This window comes from Anopheles funestus, chromosome 3RL (assembly GCF_943734845.2).
Source record: "Anopheles funestus chromosome 3RL, idAnoFuneDA-416_04, whole genome shotgun sequence".
NCBI classification, from domain to species: Eukaryota; Metazoa; Arthropoda; class Insecta; order Diptera; family Culicidae; genus Anopheles; species Anopheles funestus.
In genome coordinates, this window is record NC_064599.1 from 22458597 (window position 1) to 22482267 (window position 23671).

Sequence of the window (23671 nt, forward strand, 5' to 3'; positions counted from 1 at the left end):
TCGAGATGAACTGAAGAACTAATCAATTTATTATTAAATCTCACTTTTCTCTTCCCAGACACGCTCGATACAGCGCCGGGCATTGGGTCTTTGCATGTACACATTGCCCGTGGTCGGGAGTGTTTTTTGGGGGGAGGGAGTTTAGGGGGTGAAGTTCCGACGTAAAGGTGGTAAGATGTGTAGAGAGACTACGTACTACGCAGAAATGATAAATCGAGCAATGGACGAACGGTTGTGGACAGATATGATAATCAATGTTAAATGGAAATGGTGTGCCGGCTGAAGGTAGTTTTAGGGAGGGTCGGTACACGTATTCAAAAGGGCCAACAGCGATCCCATGTGTACGTTGAACATGATTGGAAAAGAGATTATATGTGCGGTGATGTGTAATTGTACACCTCTGTATGCTGTGAACGTTTTGCTGCAACGGTTCGTAGATCGGGTGGCGTGTGTTCTTAATGGTATTCGGCGGTACTTGACTCTAGCATTCTCGGTTGCGTGAAGTGATCGACTTGGGGATTAACAGTGGAGCCCATGATTCAAGCAGAGTTTAATTAGTTTTGTCTAGTTTATGATATTACGCAATGGCATGGATAGCAGTTGATGATAAGCGGGGGTTGCAATAAATCGGGGGTTGTTAGTACCGATGCGCGGGACGGTTGATGTAGAAGGATTTGATTTGAGGGTGATCTGAATAGGATGTATTTCATTTTTCATTTTCTTGAATTACTCACTATTGGATGCTTAACTGATATATGACTAAAAAAAATCATTTAATCTGCCATTGATGTGACAGAGACTGATTTCTATGTACACTAAAATCTGTTTTGATTTACATTTTTTAACATATTCAAGGATATATTTTACGTTATGTTAAAGTACGTTTCAAGCTTTGTTTTGTATATTTTGTGTTGTAAAAATTTATTCCGTTCTTCAGCATAATACACAGCGCGTAACACAATTAATTACACCAGGTTTTTTGAGATTAACTTAAAATTTTGAAGAAGTAGAAAGTGTAACCAAACATGGCATAACGCATTCATAACCAAAACACTTCAAACACTTTGAAATCGCTAAAAAATATTTTTTTTAGCTAAAATATATTTATATAGGTGTCTTGTTATAATTGGCTTATATTTGCTTTTCCTTTTGCTAAATTATATTTGTTTCTCAAAACACTAATGTGAAATAATACATTTACTTCATTAAAGTATTTTAAAAGATTTAGTCATTTTAAACCGATATAATGTCGTCTTTGAATTTGAAAATACTCTAAAACTCACTTTAATACGTTAGTTCTGCTTAACATATCATGCTTCAAAAAGGATCTTTGTTCGCTCTCTCTCTCTCTCTCTCTCTCTCTCTCTCTCTCTCTCTCTCTCTCTCTCTCTCTCTCTCTCTCTCTCTCGGTACGAAACTAACAACCTTTATCTGCAAAGATTTATCGAAGCTTTTCCTTGTACCTGTCACGCTTTGCTTCAAGCCGGTGGAATAATTTAAAAAAATACCCCCAAGGCTTAGTCGGATATCATGACATTGTCCCACTACGTATTACTACGTTAGTGGATAGCAAAAAAAAGAAACCTTAGATAGACCTTTACCTGCGTTTGAGATTGTCTGCAAACGGTGTTCGTAGCTTAAAAATCGTTACCGTTTGGTTCTTTCGAGTGATTAAAACCACACCACACGGAAGGACCGTTGAAACCTTCCGGGAATCGAATGTAACGTTGGTTAGGAAGGAAAAACCAAAAAAAAAAACAAACAAACACAGCTAGGAAAAGGATTGCCGTGCTTTCACCACCACAATCCGGATTTGTTTGATTGATTTACGATTAATCGGAGGAAGTTTGCAACATTGTTCGGCTGGACCACCGAAAAACATGGGGGATTTTGATTTAAAATTTATAGTCCAGCTTCAGTTGGGAATTGAAATGTTTTGCAAGGTGCGGAAATGGTGGTTCAATGGAGAGTGGAATGCTGATGTTAAGTGAAATTTGATCATAAGCCTTTCTTTGTTGCGATTTCAATTATTCACTAATGAAAAGTTTTCCGGATCGGGAATGATTAAATTATTTACTTTCATTCATTTATATTTTTATATTACTGAAACTCTCAATGCCTTAAAAAAGGCTTTCAAAATTAAAAGTTCATTTTAAAATATCTTCATTGCGGCTTCTTTACTTACACTGCCATTATTTTACGGCTGCAAAATTGCCGGATTATCGCTTGTAAAATGTGCCTTCCCACACAAAAAAAAACCGAACACACACAACACTTCATCAAAACATCGCAAAGTCTCTTCCAAATATAACGCCACCCATTTACGTCCGTTAGGAAAGCTTTTCCGCCTTCCGTAGTGTTCTTCGAGTGGACTGTATATATTTGCAAGAGAGGACACAAGTATGAATTTCGGGAGCAAAGAAAAAACACGTCCTTTCACTAAGTTCAATACTTGCACTCTGCTTTATTCATATTGGTATTTGTGCACACGTTACAGGAAGCCAAGGTGTCCTTACGACTGAGGTATACTTGGCTCCCAACTACCAATTTCAAAAATACCCAAATAGCATAACATCCTCCCCGGCGTTGAAATAGTATTTCAATCTCCATCTTCGTCTAACGGCAACAAACAGACTTCGGTTACCGCACGTTTGAACTCCGCTCCATTCGACATTCTAACAGTAACGACGCGCGTTGCACCGTCATCTCCGGGGTGTACAGCCGCTATTCTTCCAAGAGGCCACTGCAGAGGTGGTGTATTCTGGTCTATCAGCAGCACAAGAGATCCCACCTGGATCTCCTTCCGCTTCAACCATTTCGAACGATTCTGCAGCTCCGGCAGATACTCTGCAGTCCACCGTCTCCAGAAGTGTTGCAGCATAGACTGCACCAACTGCCATCGTGAGAGACGGTTTTCTTTAAGCATAGAATAGTCAGGTTCAGGAATAGTTTGCAATTCCCTCCCTATCAGGAAATGTGCTGGGGTGATTGCAGTGTAATCGGACGGATCATCAGAGCTCGGTATTAAAGGTCGAGAATTTAATACCGCTTCTATTTGTGTCAGCGTCGTGTAGAGCTCCTCGTAGGTTAGTTTTCTTTCACCAACAATTCGTTTCAAGTGGTGTTTGACCTGCTTCACGCCAGCCTCCCATATACCACCAAAGTGCGGACTTCGAGGTGGTATGAACGACCAGTCAATACCCTTGTCAGTGCAATAATCGGTGATCTTCTTCGTGGCGCATTCGTTCTGGAACATACGCCAAAGCTCATGCAACTCCGTTTTGGCCCCTGCAAAGTTGGTTGCATTGTCAGAACGTATAGTTTTCGGGTATCCGCGACGGCTGGTGAATCGTCGCAAGCTTGCAAGGAAGGCATCCGTCGTCAAGTCCGAGACCAATTCCACGTGTACGGCTCGAGTTTGCAAGCATACGAACAAGCAGACGTAGGCCTTCGTAATTTGTGGCTTGCGAGTTGTGGAAGACTTAATCAAGAAGGGACCAGCGTAATCCACACCTGTATTCGCAAAGACAGGTGCTGGCTGAACACGATACGACGGCAAATCACCCATTATCTGCGTCGTCTTCAATGGATTTGCCTTGAAGCATACGATACATTTTCGTATTACCTTACGGATGATGCTCTTCACATTCAGTGGCCAGTACCGTTGACGTACAACTGCAAGCAAACCTCTTTGTCCGATGTGCAAGTTGTCGTTGTGTAGTTCACGAATAAGTGCCTCGGTGACAGGATGCTTAGCTGGTAGCAGCATCTGGTGACGACTATCGTATGGTATGAGAGCTCGCTTGATTCTACCCCCTACTCGTAAAATGCCATCGTCGGGATCCCAAAACGCCTTCAGTCCATTTAGTCGACGGTTTTTGTTTGCACCGTCCATCAGCGCGAGGATATCTGGCTGGAAAGCTTCGCGTTGAACCATCCGCACAATTACGTACGTCGCTGTACGCATCTCTATCGCTGTGAGTCGACCCTTTACCAGCTCCGTTTTGCGTGACTTGATGAACCTAGCAAAACGCACCAAGTAGGCCATACTCCTAACCATTTTTGTAAAACTGCTCAACCTCTCAAACATCGCGAAACGTTCGAAAGGAACAGTCATGGTCAACGTCACTCCAGATCGCATTTCTGGTAGCTCGTTGTCTGGTATTTCCAATTCGTCCGCATTCTTGGTGATGAGTTGCAGTGGCCACGGTTGCCACCACATTGTTGAACTAATCAATTTCTTAGGCGTGACTCCACGGGAAATCAAATCGGCTGGATTCTCGTAAGTGGAAATGTAATGCCAGTGGAATGATTGGTCGAGTTGTTGAATCTCCCTTACCCGATTTGAAACGTACGTCTGCAGGAGCTCCGGTGGTTTCTTAAGCCAAGACAAGACGATTTTTGAATCGCTCCATAGATGAACAGACTCAATTTGAAGCTCCGTAGCATTCAGGAACTTTACGACCATTCTTGCTAGTAACAGTGCCGCCAATAGTTCAGCTCGAGGGGTCGTAATGGCCTTCTGCTTCGGATTTCTCTTCTTCGGTAGAATTCGGGACTTACTGCAAATCAGTTGCATCCTGGACTCCTCGTTGGCAAAAGATCCCTGTATGTACAAACATGCACCATAGGCTTGGTCGGATGCGTGAGCGAACCCTTGCAGTTCCAACTTGAGCACATCCTCCCAGGAAATCCATCTTGGAACTCGGACTTCCCTCAGCGCTGTCATTTCGGTTCGGAAGTGTTGCCACTTCTCGTTGACTTCGGTTGGGACTGGGTCATCCCATTCGATTTTCAGTTCACCGACCTCTCGTAATATCAGCTTAGCGTATGTAATTACTGGCCCAAAGAATCCAAGCGGGTCGAAAATCTTGGCCAGCTGACTCAGAAGTCTTCTACGAGTCATTCCTTCTAGGTTGTCGAAGTCAGGAACGGATACCGAAAACCAATCCTCAAACGGATTCCATGTAATGCCTAACGTCTTAACGGTCGTCTTGCAGGTGTTGTCGGTAACCTCAAAAGAATTTCCTCGTAAATCTTCTGCTACTCCTGCAACGATATCGGAATGATTAGCACACCACTTATGAGCGCTGAAACAAGCTTTCGCTAGCAATTTTGTCACATCTCGTTGTAGTTGGCATGCTTCCGCAAATGTATTGGCGCCCGTCAGTGTATCGTCCATATATGTTCCTCTGTTGACCACCTCGGCAGCCCTCGGGAACTCATCCTGATGATCGTTTGCAGCTTGTTTGAGCGCCATGGTTGCTTGGAATGGAGAGGGTCCCAAGCCATACGTAACCGTGAGCAGCTCTCTTACTGTAATTGGATCGTTCCGATTGTATCTCCAAAAGATTCGCTGGTACCTAGTGTCTTCCGGATGGACGATCACCTGACGAAACATCTTCGGAATATCGAGTGTGAAGACGTATCTAAAACCTCTGAAACGAAGCAAAATTGCAGTGAGGTCGTTCTGGACTGTTGGTCCAGTCATCAAGACGTCGTTTATCGAAACACCTGTTGACGTCTTCGCCGACCCGTCAAACACGACTCGGAGTTTAGTTGTCGTGCTTGAAGGCCTCAGCACGCAGTGATGAGGTAGATAAAACACCGACCCTGGATCCTCGTTCGGTGCTTCCACAATCTCGCGCATGTGTCCGAGTTTCTCGTACTCTCGGATGAACTGCGAGTATTGCTCCTTTAGGTCCGGCTGCTTGTCGAGTTTTCTCTCCAGAGCCAGAAAACGTCGCAGCGCTGTTTCACGCGAGTCTCCTAACTCGCCCTTACGTTCGTTGAAGGGATGTCGAACCACATACCGACCCTCCGCAGTTCGCTCGTGAGTGCGTTGGAAATGTTCCAGACACACCTCTTCGTCCGCCTTCGGAGAAGAGCGGGGCTCGTCGCAGGATTCTACCTTGTAGAAGTTCCTCAGTAGATCGATGAGCGACTCATCGTCAGCAGTATGGCAAAGTGTGCGCGCAACGATCGTCGTATCACTCGCAATCACACCGCCGGCTATCCAACCTAGCTTCGTGTATCGCAGCACAGGTCGATTAGGACCGAGTTCGCATCGGCCATCTTGCATCAAATTCCAAAAACAATCGGCGCCAATCAGCATATCGACAGGTCCTCTTCTGTTGAAGGTAGGGTCGGCCAGCACCTGTTCGCTCGAGATGGGCCACTGTGATATGTCAAAAGACTTCGATGGAAGTTCACCAGTGATTCGTGGGGTCACTAGAAAATCCAGTTCAGCAACAATGTCTCCGGCACGAGACCTGATCGTCGTGCGCAACCTACGGTTTAAACGTGTTTTATTACCATTTAAACTACTTACGATGACGTCCGTGGTTTCCATTTTTATCGAGAGAAGGTTAGCAAATCGTTCGGTGACAAAGTTTAGTTGTGATGCAGAATCCAGAATTGCTCGGCACGGGTATGGCGTACTACACAAACCGTCTACTAAAACAACTGCGGTCGAGAGCACGGTTTGTCTTTCCGGATCCACTTCTTTTGCACACAAGGTGGTCGGAGCTTCAGCAGGCACGAACGTTGGCGCTACACTAGCGGGAACATGGCTAGGGTTGTCTTCGTGGAGTAAGCTGTGATGTTTCTTGCCACATCGACGGCAAGAACCAGACTGACATGCTCGGATGCGGTGACCATTCGATAAACAGTTGAAGCAAGCGCCACACCGTTTCACTATTTCATGCCTTTCACTGACACTCTTCTGCTTGAAAAGCTCACAGTGTCTTAGTTCATGCATGGCGCTGCATATTGGACACTTTTCCTGTTGCTGAGATTCACCGACAACTAGCGTTTTTGCCACTGCCCTTGGCTTCGCAGCTTCCGTCGAAGGTTTCACGCCGGTGTCTATCTTCTCTGAAATTCTACATTGCTCCTCCAAAAACTCGATCAATGTAGCGTAAGTTGAAAACACGTTTTTCTTTTGTTTAGTTTCCCACGCAACCCTTAGTTTCTTATCCAACTTGTTGGCTATAAGGTTTACCAGCATTTGCTCACCAAGACCGTCTACCGGAAAACTATGATTTTTCAACGCCTCGACGTTTTTCGTACAGGTGTCGATCACCTTACGCAAGTTTGCTGCATTGTCGCGACTGACTTTGGTTAGACCAAAGAGGTTCTCTATGTGTTTGTCTACGACAACCCGTTTATCCTCGTAACGTTGCGTAAGGATCTTCCAAGCTGCTTCATAATCGTTGTTGTTTACTAACTCGTCGTCGATGATACCTGCCGCCTTTCCGACCAGACTGTTCCGGAGATGGAACAATTTCAGGGCTGGTTCTTCCTGCTGGTATCGATTCATTACGGTAGTAAACATAGCCTTGAATGAGTACCACTTCTCATACGATCCATCGAAAGTCGGTAAGGGCACTTTCAACGGTGGAAGGTAGGGCTGAGCTTGCGGCAGGATCGATGGCACAACTGGAGCTGCTGCCTCCATTTTGGGCACGGAATCTAAGCACATGCTCAACTTCAGCGAAACTTCGTTAAACACTTTCTCAAACTCGATGTACTGATCGTTCTGCTCTTCGTCATCGGCTTCAGAGAGCGTTAGTTCGTAGATTTTATTCTGCACTTCATTGCATTCGTTGTACACGTTTGCTAAAGCCTTTTCTTGGAGCTGAAGGAAGCGCACGTTTTTTACGTTGGTGTTGGGCTGTTCATCGCTATCACACAAGGCTGCACTCACACGACTTAGCTTTCGACGCACTGCCTCGCGTTGCTTCACTAAAACCTTCAACTGAGCATCCATTTTGTTGGAATCTTTCTTTACTTTCTGTTGTTGCTGTGTTGGTTCTAGAGAATGAGATGTCGATTGTTTTTCTGGTGTTCGTTTCAGTTTCTTTGACCGTGTAAACGGTGATTGCATTGTACACTAAGTATGCACACTCACACTACTTCACTTGCGCCGGTCCGCCATTTGCTTTAGGCAAAACCCACGCCAAGCTAAGTTGCACGCGGTTCTATACTGAATACGCACTTTTTTCGATCGGAATGCCTTCGGGCTGACATCCGACGAATCACACTTTCCGAATTACGGTCCTTTGTTTTTCGGATAGTGCTACTCTATTGGCTCGGTAGCGACGCACCACGTGTCACGCCACTAACATCCGACTGTGGATGTTCCATAAACCGATTTTACGCGAAAAGGCACAGATAACGCACACTGGTTTTCAACGTATCCGGTTCGAAGGACCAAACTGTTCTTCGAGTGGACTGTATATATTTGCAAGAGAGGACACAAGTATGAATTTCGGGAGCAAAGAAAAAACACGTCCTTTCACTAAGTTCAATACTTGCACTCTGCTTTATTCATATTGGTATTTGTGCACACGTTACAGGAAGCCAAGGTGTCCTTACGACTGAGGTATACTTGGCTCCCAACTACCAATTTCAAAAATACCCAAATAGCATAACACGTAGTGTTAAAATTGCGCCGAATTATCTTACGTGACGGCAAGCCAGTATTTTCTGTCGCCATCGTCCTCTTCTACGGCTGGTTTTCGAAGGGAACCAAACCAAAACCATTCACGGCATTTGGAAAATGCGTTCCTCAAGTGGTTGACTCGAAGACAGTCCGTGTTTTTATGTGTATGGAAGCCGATGAAAAATTATCTCTCCTCCACTCCGAAAAAACGGAAGAAAGCTAACGCCAGTCTGAGACGCCGGGCTCGTACGTTGGCACCAATAGCATTCGCATTAGCATCCACAGCACGTACCGGGGATTGTTTACAAGTTAAAGAATCTCTTGATGTTTCCCCGTTTCTTCCTTTTTGCCCGATGCCCGTCGAGAATCGTACGTTCGTGATCTTCCCAGACCAGACGATTTGTCTTGTTTTATGAAGATATGGTTTGCAGGTTGTTTCGCAGATGATGCTGAACGTGAAGTTGTTTTGTGTATGTGTTTATGTTGTGGAAATGTTGGTATGACACTGGAAATATGTCGATGATGCTCGTCCCATCGTGTTGAAACATTAGCGTGAGAACGACATTCAGTATGATGTTTAAAAGTAATGTTTGACAGAAATAATGGTTGGGGAATTCAGTAAAGGAATTGGTTGCATGTAACTTTAAAATACATTTAATATAAGAATGAAATATTTTAAAATTGTATTAAATTTTTTAAAGATCTGTAATAACTAAATTTACTGCTCTCCCGAACGATTACTTGTTCCTATCTCCTTCTCGATACAATTTGAAGGTGATGATGATGAGTTCCAACGTTTGCCCAGATATGGTGTCCAAAACCCGAAAAAATAACTTTTCAAAAACCACTCGCGGGAAAAGTTTTTTGCAAAACACGTAGAAAACTGTAAAAATCCCCAATGATTACTCAGGGAAAACTGCGGTACGCTTCAAAGTTTGCATAAGGAACAAAATTTCTGAAAAATCGACTTCTTAATTATGGCAAAAATGCAGTAGATCTCACAGGAAAATCCTTGAGAATTGGTTGAATATTAAACGAAAACAGGAGAAATTGCATTAAAATTGTAACAGAGTTTATAAGTAAGTATTGGGCTAGTCGTGGAAAACCTGCTAAAAAAAACCTGAACTCAAAGGTTTATGAAATTTGAGCGAATATCTGTGTGTCATCTTCTAAAATCCCTGTAAAATCTGTACAATTACAATAGCAAATCTTGAGGTTAATAGCAAATCTTGAAATGAGAACTAAAATTTTTTTGATAAACGAAAAAATCAACTGAAAATACACAGATCCAGAGTTATGCATATTGAGTGTTGGTAAATCTGCATAGATGTTAGATATTATATGTATTACATTTTATAAAATGGAAATTTAAATAGTGTTGAAGTAGTCCGGAACGTCCTTGGGAGTAGCATTTATTTTTTCAGAGGCAGAATCGAAGCGAATTCGTGAATCTACTTCTAATTTTCCATCACTATACTGCTCATTAAACTTTTAACACATTTCATAACCAACTCCATGCCGTGTGTCTAGTGATTGAGGATATAGCTGCAAATAGGTTTCCGCACACCCAAGCAGCAGAACTCGCCAACTTGTGAAGTAACAGTGGAAAGTAACCCTAACGAAAGTTTCGAAGCATCATTTAACTTGCTTGCTATAACTAAGTTAAGGGTGAAAACCTGAAGCTGAGCATTAAGTTAAACATGGTACACTAACCAAAAATGCGAAAGATTCCATTTTCTAACTTTTTTATGATGAAGACACGGAATAAAATTTGTATGCTCAATTAAATCAATTTAAAAAAAAACCACACCAACTAAACTTTAACATCTTCCACGGTAGAAGTTTCCCATTGATGACTTCGTTTCTATTGCGTTGTCGTTGGTCCATCTCGCTTGAATAAAAAAAAACTCAGTTCCGGCATTGTGCTGGATACCTGGTGTATTGTTTGCCAGCGTCGAGCGAAAATATTGAACAAGATTCGTAAGATATTCTGTGAGGTTTCCTCTTCAGTACGGCCGAGAAGGATCTAACGGAAGCATTTAGATCATTTGAAATGTGGATAAAAGTTTTTTACCGTGTTTGTGTGCCGTACATTTTCCACGTCCAGTAAAATTCCAGCACAGTGTGTGTGTGTGTGTGTGTGAGTGTGCATGGCTTTCGGTCAAAAGTGTGTACCGATCTCGAATGGTTGGTGCACCTGGAAAAATCCTTTTGTCTGGCTGAACTCTGCTCTTCCATTTATCAACAGCTATGGCCGCTTACCCGCTTTTCACGACTCCTCGTACTATGGTACAGATTTTCAATGAGATGGTATTGTGTTGGTTATTGTTTCGGTCACCGATATGTTGTTCGAGCAGGACTATGGGGGATGGGTCTTCGGATGGAAATTTTAGCATTTTTCGTTCTTTCTGCTACTGGGACCGGAAGCATTTTAAGCGTGGAATTGCAAACATGAGAAGTTGTTGAAAGGTTGATATCTGTGTGAGTTTATCAACATAGATAGATGGTGTGTGCAACATCTAAATTCACAGACATTTAGCTAAAGCTGTTGTATTTCAAGTCGGATCCTGTTAAGTATGTTAAAATGCTATTTTAAAGCAAAATATTGAAGAAATATTAAAACATCTAGCAGTTGTATTGGTTCTTTATAATATACTTCCAATAAAAAAATTAATACCAGTTTGTGTTAATGACTACAAGTTTTTCAAGATGAAATTAGTTACACTACAAGTCAGTTGATTTTTCAGCACCATTAATTGAATCTTACAAACAACACATGTTCTGCGTCGTTTTGTTGGACCATTCTGTTAACGTCATTGTGTATAAAATCAAATAGCCAATAATACAATATATTATATCATGGGCACGGACAAAACGATGAGCAAAAAAAAGAATTGTACGTAATAAAAATGAGTCTCGTCAAGTAAAGCTAATATCATTAAACGTCTAGTGAAGCAAACAATTTTATCACCATATGGTACAATCATTATTATTTTATATCTTTACCAACATTACCAACACGTTTTACATTGGATTGGAATGAATTTTTACGATCATTATTAATGAAATTGTTGTGGTCACGATGTTGAACAAATAAATACAAAATAATTGGTTACAATTACGATTATCAAAATTTTCTTTACGTTAGTTGCATTTATTTTTTGAAATGGCTAAAGAGTTAATAAAAGAAAATAAAGTTTAGTTAAACAAAGAAGTGAAAGTGCCTTTTGATGAGCAATTTATTAATTTATAAAAAAAACTGGTTCCTTTGCAATTACAACAATAATTTTTCATTCGCATAAAACCAATTGCGGCATAAATGTTGTGCTGCAATCATTGACATAAGCGGTAACGTATGCTTGTTTATTTTTATCACACAAATGGTACATGAAAGAAATTTAATAATTGCGCAAAATGATCCCCATCCCAATCCGGCGCCATCTGTTTCAATTGCTTTCTATCTTAATTGTTCTATGAACCGTAGAAGTAAAAAAAGCCACAACAGAACAATGCAACAGTAGTGCAAAACTAAACTGTACAGAAGTGTGGAAAAAATGCGAGAGTAACATGTTAGGACATATGTTACCGACCCTGTTGCAAACGAGAAGTGACCAACATACAGTTAGCGGTGGTTTTGAATTAGTTGCCCTTTGGCAGTGTGTTGATTGTGGCTATGTCTTTGTTTTTTTTCTCTCGTTTGCCGTTCTTGGTACTGCAACTACAGCAGAACGAAAGAAAATAATTAACTCCTTGGAAATACGCTTTGTTAATAAGTTTAAATAAGCTTAAATAACTAAATAAGCTCAGTAAATTAACTTAAATTTTATGCTTTTTTGATTATATTAAATTATTTTCTTTTTTCAGTTTTATTTTTAGAATGAAATGAAATCATTTCAATTTCTTTATGTAGTATTGAGTAAAACATATACAATAACATTGTACAAAATGTACTTTATGTGTGCTGTACCATTATGACACTTTAGATGTCCATTCTACGATAATGCATAATAAATGGCCAGCCAACGACGGTCCGTTGTGGCTGGGAAATTCGTTCAAACGCATTCGCAACACTGCATTGCGGTTGGCTTAAGGCTGGTTCCGTTAAAAAGGGCTATGTCTCGATTTGAAGATTTATGTTTTTCTGAACACGGGAAATGAAGTGGAAATTGATCTTAATAATACATTTAGTTTAATATTTAATATACTTAAAGAGAACCTCCTTTTTTCTACAACCAAAAAAGTTTGATTATTTGTTATTTAGGAAGTATTCTGTTCGTAAACTAAACTTTTATTCACCTTTCGGGCATCAAAAAATTCTAAACAAAAAAAAAAGATCTTTATTCTATCGTAAGCACTTTATTCAGCTTTATTTCATTCTTTTATTTCAAACCGATAAAATGCCCTGTCATGGCTGTCAGCTTTTTTGAGCAAAAGAATGCAATTTGCCTTCCTCTTTTTTCTATTTGCTCCATTCATGCAAATAATACTCCTAAGCATTGCTTTTGGAAGCTGGAAGCATTCTTGATGCATTGAAAGGAAAATAGAGCGTCGTACTTTTAATTTTGATAAAGTGTTTTATTGGATGCATTGTGCTCTTCCAACAGAGCTGATCCTGTCAGCAAATCAAGCAAAGTCATTTGTCTGCTTCATCGGTGAAGAAAAGTTTGAATCAAAACAAAAGATGTGTAGAAATAAGGTCAAAGAATTAGAGGGAAGAAGAAAATAAAAAGGGTTTAATAGATTTTTAGATAATTAAAATTTAATACAAATTTCGTAAAGGATTACTTTCAAGAATACAAAATATAAAGCAACAAAACAAACAACAAAAAAGAGGCGGAAAGTCTATAATTAATAAAAACATATTTTGAAGTAGATAATGTATTCAAACATAATTCATTATCAACCTTATCGCATCTTTTAAAAATCAACACAACAACAACATTTTATCAAACAACTTCGCTACATGATCACCTCGTTCTTCTCGGCGAAAGAACAACCTCTTCAATCCACGAGTGTCGAGCGACTGAACAGCCATTTGTAGGAATTTAGATACATTTCCCCTTAAATCTTTAAACAGAGCAACAAACCGAAGACTGAACCGAGTAGCACCGAAGCATGCGCATACTAATACTAACGGAGTGGAGCGATTATTCCCCAACCGAACTAATACTTGTTGAATGGAGGAATTCTCCATTCCGAACGCGAATTAGATCACATTCGACGCCCAAAACGAGTGACATGTGTTTCGGTTTTGTTCCATTTCCTTTCTGCTTTGAACACAGCTTAAGTAGTTTGTTTGTCATTTAAGGATGCCTCACCTACACAGCAAAGGTGATAGCGGTAAGCGAGAAGCTCTTTAATTGCCTTACCCAACAACTTCAGGTGTTGACTAGTTGTTTGGTTTGTTTGACCTTTTAGAATGGAATTAATTAAAACATAACTCATTTGTAATTAAAATATAAAAATATTTGTTTACCAAGTGCTTAATAGATGTACTTAATTTAATATCTTTTTTTTTTTGTTGAACCATCATTTTCTCTTGTTTAATTTCCATAGCAACAGGAAAATATTGGATGCTCCACATATACCGAAAACAACCTTCCGGTTTCTTCAAAATGTTTTCTTCTCATTTCATCACTGTCTTCCTATGTTGGCTCTTTACATTAAGAGCCTCCCACCACTCTGACGAATCCCTCATCATGCAGCCATTTTACATAAATTTAATGCTCACTTACTACAGCTCGAGTGGCGCACTTCTGGCAAATCGATGAGTACCGTGTAAACATTCGTGCCAAGCAGTAGGATTGCATCCTTGACGCAAGGCTAAGGACCTCACCACAACCTTCACCAGTCCAGTGCGAGTGAGCGTGATAATTGGTTTTCGGTTGATTCCGGGCTTCGGGGAGCACGATGATGCTCAAGTTACTTACCGTCCAACCGGTATATACACTCACTGTAAAGGTGGTGGATCATGACAGTGAAAATTATCTACCTTCCTTCGTCAGCGAAGGATCCTTGAAGGGAGGATTTTTTTTTTTTGAGTTACCGGCATAACGGCTCATAACGTTGTGGGTTGTTCTAAAATGGAGCTGAACTGTGTGTGTTACGGTTTGTTTACGTTCCCAGTAAGCATGATAAAGGGGTTTTATTTTGTGAAGCGTGCTGTTACAACTAGCATAAGGTATGAAACAACTTCAAAATGATCGAAATCCTTATAACGACTATGGTGTATCTATGGGGTTTGAATGTTGGTATAATCATCTAAATTAGACCATGAACAACTAAAAATTATGGGCACAAAGGCTTTCAAATAACGAGCGATTATCTACGAGATCGATCGGTATCATTCTTATAACATGAGTAATGTTGGTACGAGTAATATTAGGAGCTCAAATTGAAGATTTTTTTTTATATAACTGTCAATTTGATAGAAATTGCATCGAGATTCGACATACGAGGAAATTCAAAACGTGAATTCATACATGGATTTTCTGGATTCGAGCATTCTGCTGTCTGCTATAATAGTGTATTTAGTAACTTAGTAAATACTAAGTTACTTTAGTAATTTAATGTATAGTATAATAGTTAGACAACTTGTTACAGTTTAGCACATCTTATTAGACTTACTTATAATTTTTTTTAATAAAACTAGTGGCCATATAGTTGTGTAGCGCACTGTATTTTTCAGAAACGTATTTTTTCTACTAAAAAATTAGAAAATATTGCACTTTTCCGTTTATGTTCCTAAAAGATATAATTAATATGTGACAATGTCATCTACAACATAGTATTTTTACCCAAAAGCACACATATGTCTAAAACTTGGTATAAAGTTATTACATGAAGAACCATAAAAGATATATTTAATTTTCAACGACATTTCGGTAGGTTCATGCATTTTTATCGACAAATCAAAATGTCTTTCGTTGTTTCGGGACCATTCCCGCTATCTTTTCTTATGCACCCCTTATGCTGGATAAAAATAAATGATGAAAAATTCATGAATATTAATTGTACGATATCAAAGCAACGTATTATCTCACCGAAGGGATCAGTAATTATCGCAAACCACCATTTAGGGGACGGTTTGAATTGCATCATCTAGGGTAAAGTGTGGCGAGAGAGGGATGGCGGACACACACGGTGCAGCGATTTAAGTTTGTCGTAAAACAAATCCTCCCGAGAGCAGTGTCAGTAATGCGTTTCATGTATTTATTTCCCCTTTTTGCTTTGGGTGCTCTACACTCTAATTCAGAAACAAGTGATACCAGGGATAAGATATGTGACATTGCTCAACGAAAAAGGGAAACAACTAAATAAAAGCCATTGACCAAATATGAACTAAAGTTTATATAAAATACTTGATTTTTGTCAACAAAATTGAGCTATTCTACATTTCAAGAGGGTTCAAATAAATTGCTTTATTATTTCACTATTTGTTTGCCTAGCCAGTGATTCTCGTTGAATATCAAGCGTCTTTTAGCTAATTTATTCGTCTGCAGTGTTACGAACGAACACACGTGCACTACCGAAGCAGGTGCATTAAATTAAGCCATTAAAGTAATTTTCCAATTGGTACTTAATAGGTTGGAAATTTGCATGCACACGTCCGTTTTCTTCTACCTCAAAAGGCAAACAACAGCATAACTGTGGTCCATGTTTCACCATTAAATAACCCTCTGGAATGGTTAATTTTTGTCAAAAGAGCTTGTTCACATTTTTCACCGCACAACGTTTGTCAACGCAAACGCTCCACATGACCATAATTCAACGCCCCCGGGATGATAGCAGCGTGACGGATCCTTTGGTGCTTATTATTAGCCAAGCGATTTCTTACAACAACAAAAAAAAACACTCGATTTGGCGTGTTTGCCCATCGTTTATGCGGCGATGATTAACACGCTGGCGTCACGAAACCCGAACAACCAATAATTCAGCGCCGCCAACATGGAAGCGATAATCGGCTCATGATGATAGCGTACCGAAACTTTGAACCAGAGTGTGGTTGGTTGTTAAAAAGTTTAATAAAAGCAAGCTCTTGTTCAAATTTTCTAAGGTGTAGGTGTAAGGGTTTTAAAAAGAGAGGTTTATAGGGTGTGAAGCAACTTATACATTCGTTCTTCTTTAAACATTCACACCCGCCACTTATGATACATATCAGAAAATGCGTAGATTTCTCCACTCAACTTTGATTGTTAATACTTAAAGCACACCCCACAAAACAATGCACTGATCGTGTTTCTGAGTGGCTTAGTGTGTGTGTGTGTGTGTGTGTGTTTATTTTGCTGCTGTCTCTATAAGATATCAAAATTTATCAAAATAGCTAAACTTTTGTTTCCTATCAACACGTTCGCTTCTTATATACTTTGCTGCTTTTTTTTGTTCCCCATTCCAAACATCCAACCCCGCGAATCTACGTTCGAAAGTTATCTCATTAAAAACAAACCCCTCGAAACAGTCAAACAAACTGTCCTCTTGTCTTGTCGCACGAAAATTGTTAGCTGATATGATAGCGTACCGTTTTTCCCCAGAAACCAGAAACACCCAGTGTTTGAATTTTCGCCCTGTTATATTGTGCCGAAATGGTTTGTGTTCGAGTTTCGTCCAAGGAAATTGCAAGGAATTGTTGCGCAGAGTGGTTACTCGATGGAAGAGCTAGAAGATCGAAATAAAACAAAAAACTGGAAAAGTTTGTCTGTTTTGACTTCATTGCCAGGATGTCTTGGTGATTGCCGGGTGAAGTTTTTGTTCGGTGGATTTGATCAAACCAAATATTTGCTCCGTTTGTGCGGAAGTATAACGAAGATCGGTTCCATAATGTTAAGATTTTCTCATCCGTCAATCCATGGTGCTGCAACAGTTTGAAAAAAAGATTATTTTTAAGCGACATTTTACAAAGTACTCAATATATCTAGGAAAAGATGTTTAATATCTTTGTATTTTTATTGTCATATAAAATAACCTAATTTTATTTTAATATTACTTTCAAAAATATTATTCAATCTACTCAAAAAGTTGTTCATATACTAACACGTGCAGTGCAATAAACGATTTATTATTTACATTTATTTAAATGCTTTAAATACTATCTTTTAATACTTTCAATGTTGTCAAAATGTATAAAATACTACCATTACAAAATGTCATTACTCGAGAATATGAGTTTTGAAATTGTTAACAATCTCATGGGAATTGTATCTTCCACCAACAACTCGCTTTGAAATGTGACACTGTGCAGAAAATCGTTACAAAAACATTATTACGTTTGCCATTATCCTAATCTTTTCGATGGTGTTGTTTGCTATTAGTGTGCGAAAACGAAGAAAGAAAAAAATTCCCATTCCCGTACGGCAATTGTCCATTTTTCTGCCTTACAACGTTTACTTACAGGGATACAGGATACGAGAAAAGTTGTCTGTGACTTTTCACTTTGCTTTTTATCGTATCGATGGCAATCCAATTTTCTGCTCGTTATGAAGAATAAAAAAAACGGTATTGTACAGAAATAATTCGTTTGAAAAAATGTGTTCCGTGTGCTTTTGTGTGTAATGTGAAACTTTTCCCACTCATCGCTGGAAAATATTTTTCCAGTAGTAAGAACGCCATTCGAGAATGTTTTCTTGCTGCCGTTTCTTAATCCATTAGAAGTTATACTTTCAATGGGCGTTTTGATGCACACGCTAGCTGAGCTTTTGAGGTGTGTAGTAATTTGCTACTAACTATTGAAACGTTTGAAAAGGCTATTGGGCCATTGGGCGAACGATGAACTTTAAAAGAACATGTTATGGCGTAAAAAGGGTTTTTTTAAAAATGGTTTTATCCAGACGAGTAATACATAACAGCATACAGCGTTCCAGGTGGAGTATGTGTAATCCGCGCCGGTCTTTATACGACAGGATATCCCATAAAAAGAACTGACTATCCAGCTACGTAGTAAAAATAAGTCTGGTAAACCAAAAATGGCAGACCAAGACCTCTTAAGGTTTGCCACAAAGGAACAAGACTTAGACTAAAGAAATATTTCATTGTGTTTTCTTTATTATCATTATATAAGGAAGAAATCAAACAGATAAAGAAATCATTTAATCGCTGTAAACAAACAAGCAGAAGATCGTTACCATCTTAGGGTCTGCAACAGGTAGAAAGTAATAATGGGGTTCCAGGATGAGTAGATCGAATATAGATGGAATATAGAGTAAGGCGCATCAGTGACACCAAGTAGGAAGAATCGCGACGAACAAAGCTTGCGCCTTATGACGTCGGCCAAGCAGGATATTACTCCCGGTACGAGTAATGTTTCTGTTAGTTTTCGGATGCCGTAACTACTAATCTTGAACTATCGATCTTTTTTATGACGTTAAAATACTGGCGAATTTCCGGGTCCGAAAGCTAATGCCGCCGTCCTTCTTTATCCGCACGCATGCACGTTCCCCATTCATGCCCTTATAAGGTCATAATTTTATCTCCAGTCGGTTATCTGCAATTGGCCTTTTGACCTCACGCACTCTTTTCTCTTAAGAGAGGATCATTACACAAGGTACGGCACCCTGTTGGTGGCTGCTAGCAGCGATCTCTCTCTCACTCTCTTGGACCCTATTCCGCCGGACGAACCACTCATACTCCTGCTACATGACTGTCGAACCTGTCTACTTACTGTCGGCATAGAGTCTGAAGTTCCACGAGGTGTCAACTAGCACGGAGGTAACGTAGCTTTGGACAATAAATATGCTGATATACGTAATACGGAAGAAAACTTTTTGGTACCCTCTCTATTCGTGTGATCGAGGTGGACTCCCGATAATGCTAGGATAATGCTTCGAACATGGGGCAAACAAGAGCTCATTAAAGAGCAGAGAGGATCTGAAAGTTTAGAAGTTAAACGTCTGATCAGACCAAGACAGCTGTAAGTAAAGCTGATTATGCCCGAAATGTGGTCGAGAAACTGAAGTTCCCCGTCCAGACATACTTCAAAGTCACAGACTGATTGATAAGGATAGGAGAAGCGAGAAATGGACATGGATATTGAGGAAGTTAAACGTACACCAGGAAGACAGGTAATTTGATGTATCGCTGGAGAATAGAGCAGTCAATATAAGAGAACGTATAGGAAGAATGATTTCCAGTTTATTAACAAAATACAGGTGACCATCAGGTGGAAGTATCGATCTAATTCATGACTTGCAATAGAAGATCGCCTGGATGGATATAATATTGAGTTAAGTAAAAGAACCACAGCTTTTACTAACAATTCTTGTTGGTAGTTCGGATGCCGACCTAATTCTTGTTCGATCCCGATCAGATAGGCAGGCTGTCACATCTAGCGCTATCAAACGCACACCAGTACATTATAATAACGTGAATTTACTGATGGAGGCGCCCAGTACTAGTTGTAGTGACAAGAATATTTTTATTTATGGTGATCACGCTAACCCCTTTGCCTGGTAAATATATTTTATATATTGTATGTGTTAATTAATATACATGTACATTTTATAGTGTTCACACAATTGGATCTTCTCCGTGAGTTCTTTCAGTCAGTATTTTTTCTCACATTAGATCACCAAAATCAACAATGGAGGCGCCCAGTGGTTTTATTTTCTTCACAAGATTTTTGGGGATGCGCAATTTTAACATTACAAAAAATGTTCAAAAATCACAAAACAAGTCATGCTAGCTGTTTCAGCTCCATTTAACAAATTTAAAATTTTGTCATACAGAATAGACCCTGCGAGAGTTAAATCTCACCCGGGCAACGTAATTACGGACATTTCAAATCGTTTGTACGCCGGGTCAGGTCCTTTCCCAAGGAATCGTGTGACAACGCACAAGACAATCCTTTTCTCGTTTTGGGGGCCCATTTTTGCTGCCTATTTGCGTCAACGACTGTCATTGCTTGTTATGGGCAGCTGGAAACCTTAGCCACACCGACAGCCTTGTGAGCTCCGTGACGGTCTCCGACTCGAGGATTGCGTGCCGAAGAGACATTTCACACACGCATCCGGACACACCGTCCACGGTCGTTTGTCGAGGTGGGAAAATGGGAAAATTTTAGGCCCGATTGCACAAGCAAACCGAATAGTGAGGGGTTTGCCGATGGGTTGTTGGGAAGGTCCTTGGGATATTGTACTCGAACCGCAAGATCGAAAGACCGACATGGCACAACACAGAAGACCGAGTGAATTGTTTTTGTTGCGTCTTCATACCGTGCGTAAGGATTGGCCAGATTGGAAGGGATTCCATGTTTATGGCATTTCATTGATGATTAGAGAAATTTGATAAGCCAACTAAAGCTTCGCTAACAGAATCGATACGGTGCGTTTTGGACGAGGGAAATGGGTGAGTTGATTCGGCAAAGAATGGTTGACGTTGTTTATCTCGTCGGCAAATCGATTGCCAGTGGAGTTAATGCTAGACCGTAAGGCGTTTGGCATTACTTTCATTAAGCTTTAGATTGGTTTAGCACTTTGAAAAGATAATTTCATAGACAAATAAGTCGAGTGTGATAGAATCAATGGCGAACGTAATATAACTTAAGTAATTTTTGTACTACTATCCACCGAGTTGTACAATGAATTAGTTATTGTAAACAATTAGCAAATTCATCCTTTTAAAAACTTTTTAATAAAACCCTTACCCACCTGTTAATCTAGTGCGCTCTAACCATATTGTCAACCCAACTTCTATTTAGCACCTGGTGGCAAGGTAACCATAAACCACACTGTGACTTTTCTTTGCAGCAAAAAAAAGGAAAGAGTTGTCACCATTTCTGGCCACCCGGAACCGGATCTCATTTCTCGTAACGGTCGCTCGGTCGGATGGGTTTTCCTTTGTTTCAGACGGTGCACATTATCCAAGGTGAAGGGAATGAAAACCCCTGTCAACCTTTCCTGTCCACAGCTGAACGTTTGCTTCGTTCGGTTCAGAAGTTTCGGTCAACCGATAAGGGATGGTGTTGAAAATTGAGTGAAAGGAGCCGTTTGTTGAATGGCAGTTTACCGATTTTACCCTTCCCTTCCATAGTTCCGCACGTTGGCTGTATTGTAGCTGTTGGTGAATGTTTCGCTTTAAAACAATGTCGTGAAAAATTCAAAATTAATGATAACCGTACACACATACATATACAGTGAGTACATTGTCCATCATTTCCAGTGTTTGTTGGGTTGAATTTCGGAGTGGGTAAGAAAAACCGGCTCGGAAATAAATGAAAGTTGGTGCAAAACTATTGCCACTACTGCCGGTGCTGTTTTTCCGACACAAAACGGGATGAAGTTTTAATTTGGTGCTGGATAAAGTTTTCCGTTGTTTCGTAGGTGTCGAAAAGTTGGTAGACGAAATTGTGTATTTTATTTTCCACTATCCGGATGTCTAGAACAATTTAAAATTGGAATTGTTGTATGAATGCGAGCTTATTGAGCATTTTAGAATTACCGTTTGGAAAAGATATCATATTAATGCTTAGGAAATCTGATATGAATTTTGATTTTTTTTTGTAGCAACCGTTGTGTGAAAATTTCGGACCAGTGGCCACAAATAAATGTGGCTTCCCAAAAAGCCAGAAAAGTGCCACATTTTCCATTCGACATCACGAGTTATCAGAAGCAAACTCACGTCAGTCAGTTAGGTTGATAAAAGCTAAACCCAAACAAAGACTACGGAAATGCGAGTGAGTGTCTGCCGGTATCAAGGGATCATTTTGCCATCCATTTCCTCAACCCACCGAGGTCACTCGGGGGACTCTAACTGGAAAGAAATACCAACTCAAAGAACGTAAAGATCCCTTCGCCTGCATGCTGAAAGAAGGGAAAACTGGACGAATTTCTTGTGAAAAATGGCACGTCTCATCTTCCAAGGGTGTGACAACCGAGTCTCATTATTGATATTAATTTTTAACTAACACCTTTAGCATTGGGTTGGGCTAAAATGCACGTTCCGAAATTTAACGATAGACTTTTTCGAGTTTTTAATGCTGCTTAATTAGAGAAGGTTTCGGTTTTTTCCCTTAATGATGAAGTTTATGTGTCACTCTGCTCATTATACCTTTCGAAGCGAAAGGACTCTGTTCTTTATCAATTGGTTTTCGGTTTTTTGGAGGGTGTAAAATTGTGCACTAAAGAACATATTTTATGATTCAAAGCAGTTGTAATTTGTATTTCCAACGACACATGAAATTACATTACACAATCAGTCAAGTTGTTAAATTTCACGCTGTAAAGTCCTTTCCCCCAACACCGAACAGTAAACACAACAAGCATGTGATTAAACCTGTTGTCGATGTCATCAGATCGGTTTTACATGGGCGTTTTACAACATCACCAATCGGGAAGTTTTTTCATCGACATTCCAGTAGAATGACAGTCGTGGAAAAGTGTCACGATTTGACACCGAACGTACCATGGTTGCGTGCATTGATTAAAGTTTAATCACAAATAGAACTTCGCAAATCGTGTAAGGTGAAGTTTGTATGTGTATGAAGGAAAAAAAACCTAATTTCTATTCAAATTGCATCAATGTAAATTCGGCGACAAATTTCCGCGATACGCATGACTTAGACAGCTGTCGCTGGTGCTACCCTCTTGCTGGTGATGAACTTCTCTAAGCATTACAAAGGTAGGAATAAATTTCTTTTGAAAGGTCGTTCGTAAGGAATATTCAACTCTAAATTGTTTTTTTTTATCGTGGAACCTAATTCTTAATGTTCGATGTTTGGTAAAAATCCGGTATTTTAAAATTAATATTAAAAACATTGTTTAGATTTGCTAGAGATGAATTGAAAGAGAGATGAAAGAGAATTGTTAGAGATGTATAAACCCACTGATAATTGTTTTAATGTAAAGGAGGCCTTCTCCACAGCAAAACGGTACAATGTAAGTTGATGAAAATTGATTACAGTATCACTCGTTCCTTCATTTGACGTGTATAATTTGATGAATGAGCTAACGAAAGGGGAGAGTAATTAGGTTTTTACTCGATTAGGTAGATTGTGCGCGTTAATCCTTCTGCTGAAGCTCCTGTTTTTACTCTTAATTCTATTTGCATTAAAATAATTTTACATTGTTTAAAGTTCTTCTAGTGTGTGTTGAATGATATCAGTTACATTAAAGTGAAGTGCAGTGGGCAAAATAGAAAAAAATAATGAAATATATGAATAAATTAAAAAAAATCTTACAAAAGTCATTAAATACCTCACAAAACGAAAACAAAGCATGGTGTTTTTTTTTCGCTGTA

The 23671-nt window shown here is 39.7% G+C and overlaps 2 protein-coding genes across 2 annotated transcripts in view; one reads left to right on the forward strand and one right to left on the reverse strand.

The window, feature by feature from the left end:
* Positions 1–23671, forward strand: part of LOC125771996 (uncharacterized) — a 439681-nt gene that overhangs the window by 19987 nt on the left and 396023 nt on the right. The gene's annotated exons all lie outside the window — the stretch shown is intronic.
* Positions 2600–7888, reverse strand: LOC125766870 (uncharacterized). Its single transcript, XM_049432931.1, has one exon. The coding sequence runs from the start codon at positions 7886–7888 to the stop codon at positions 2600–2602; it is 5289 nt and encodes a 1762-aa protein (XP_049288888.1).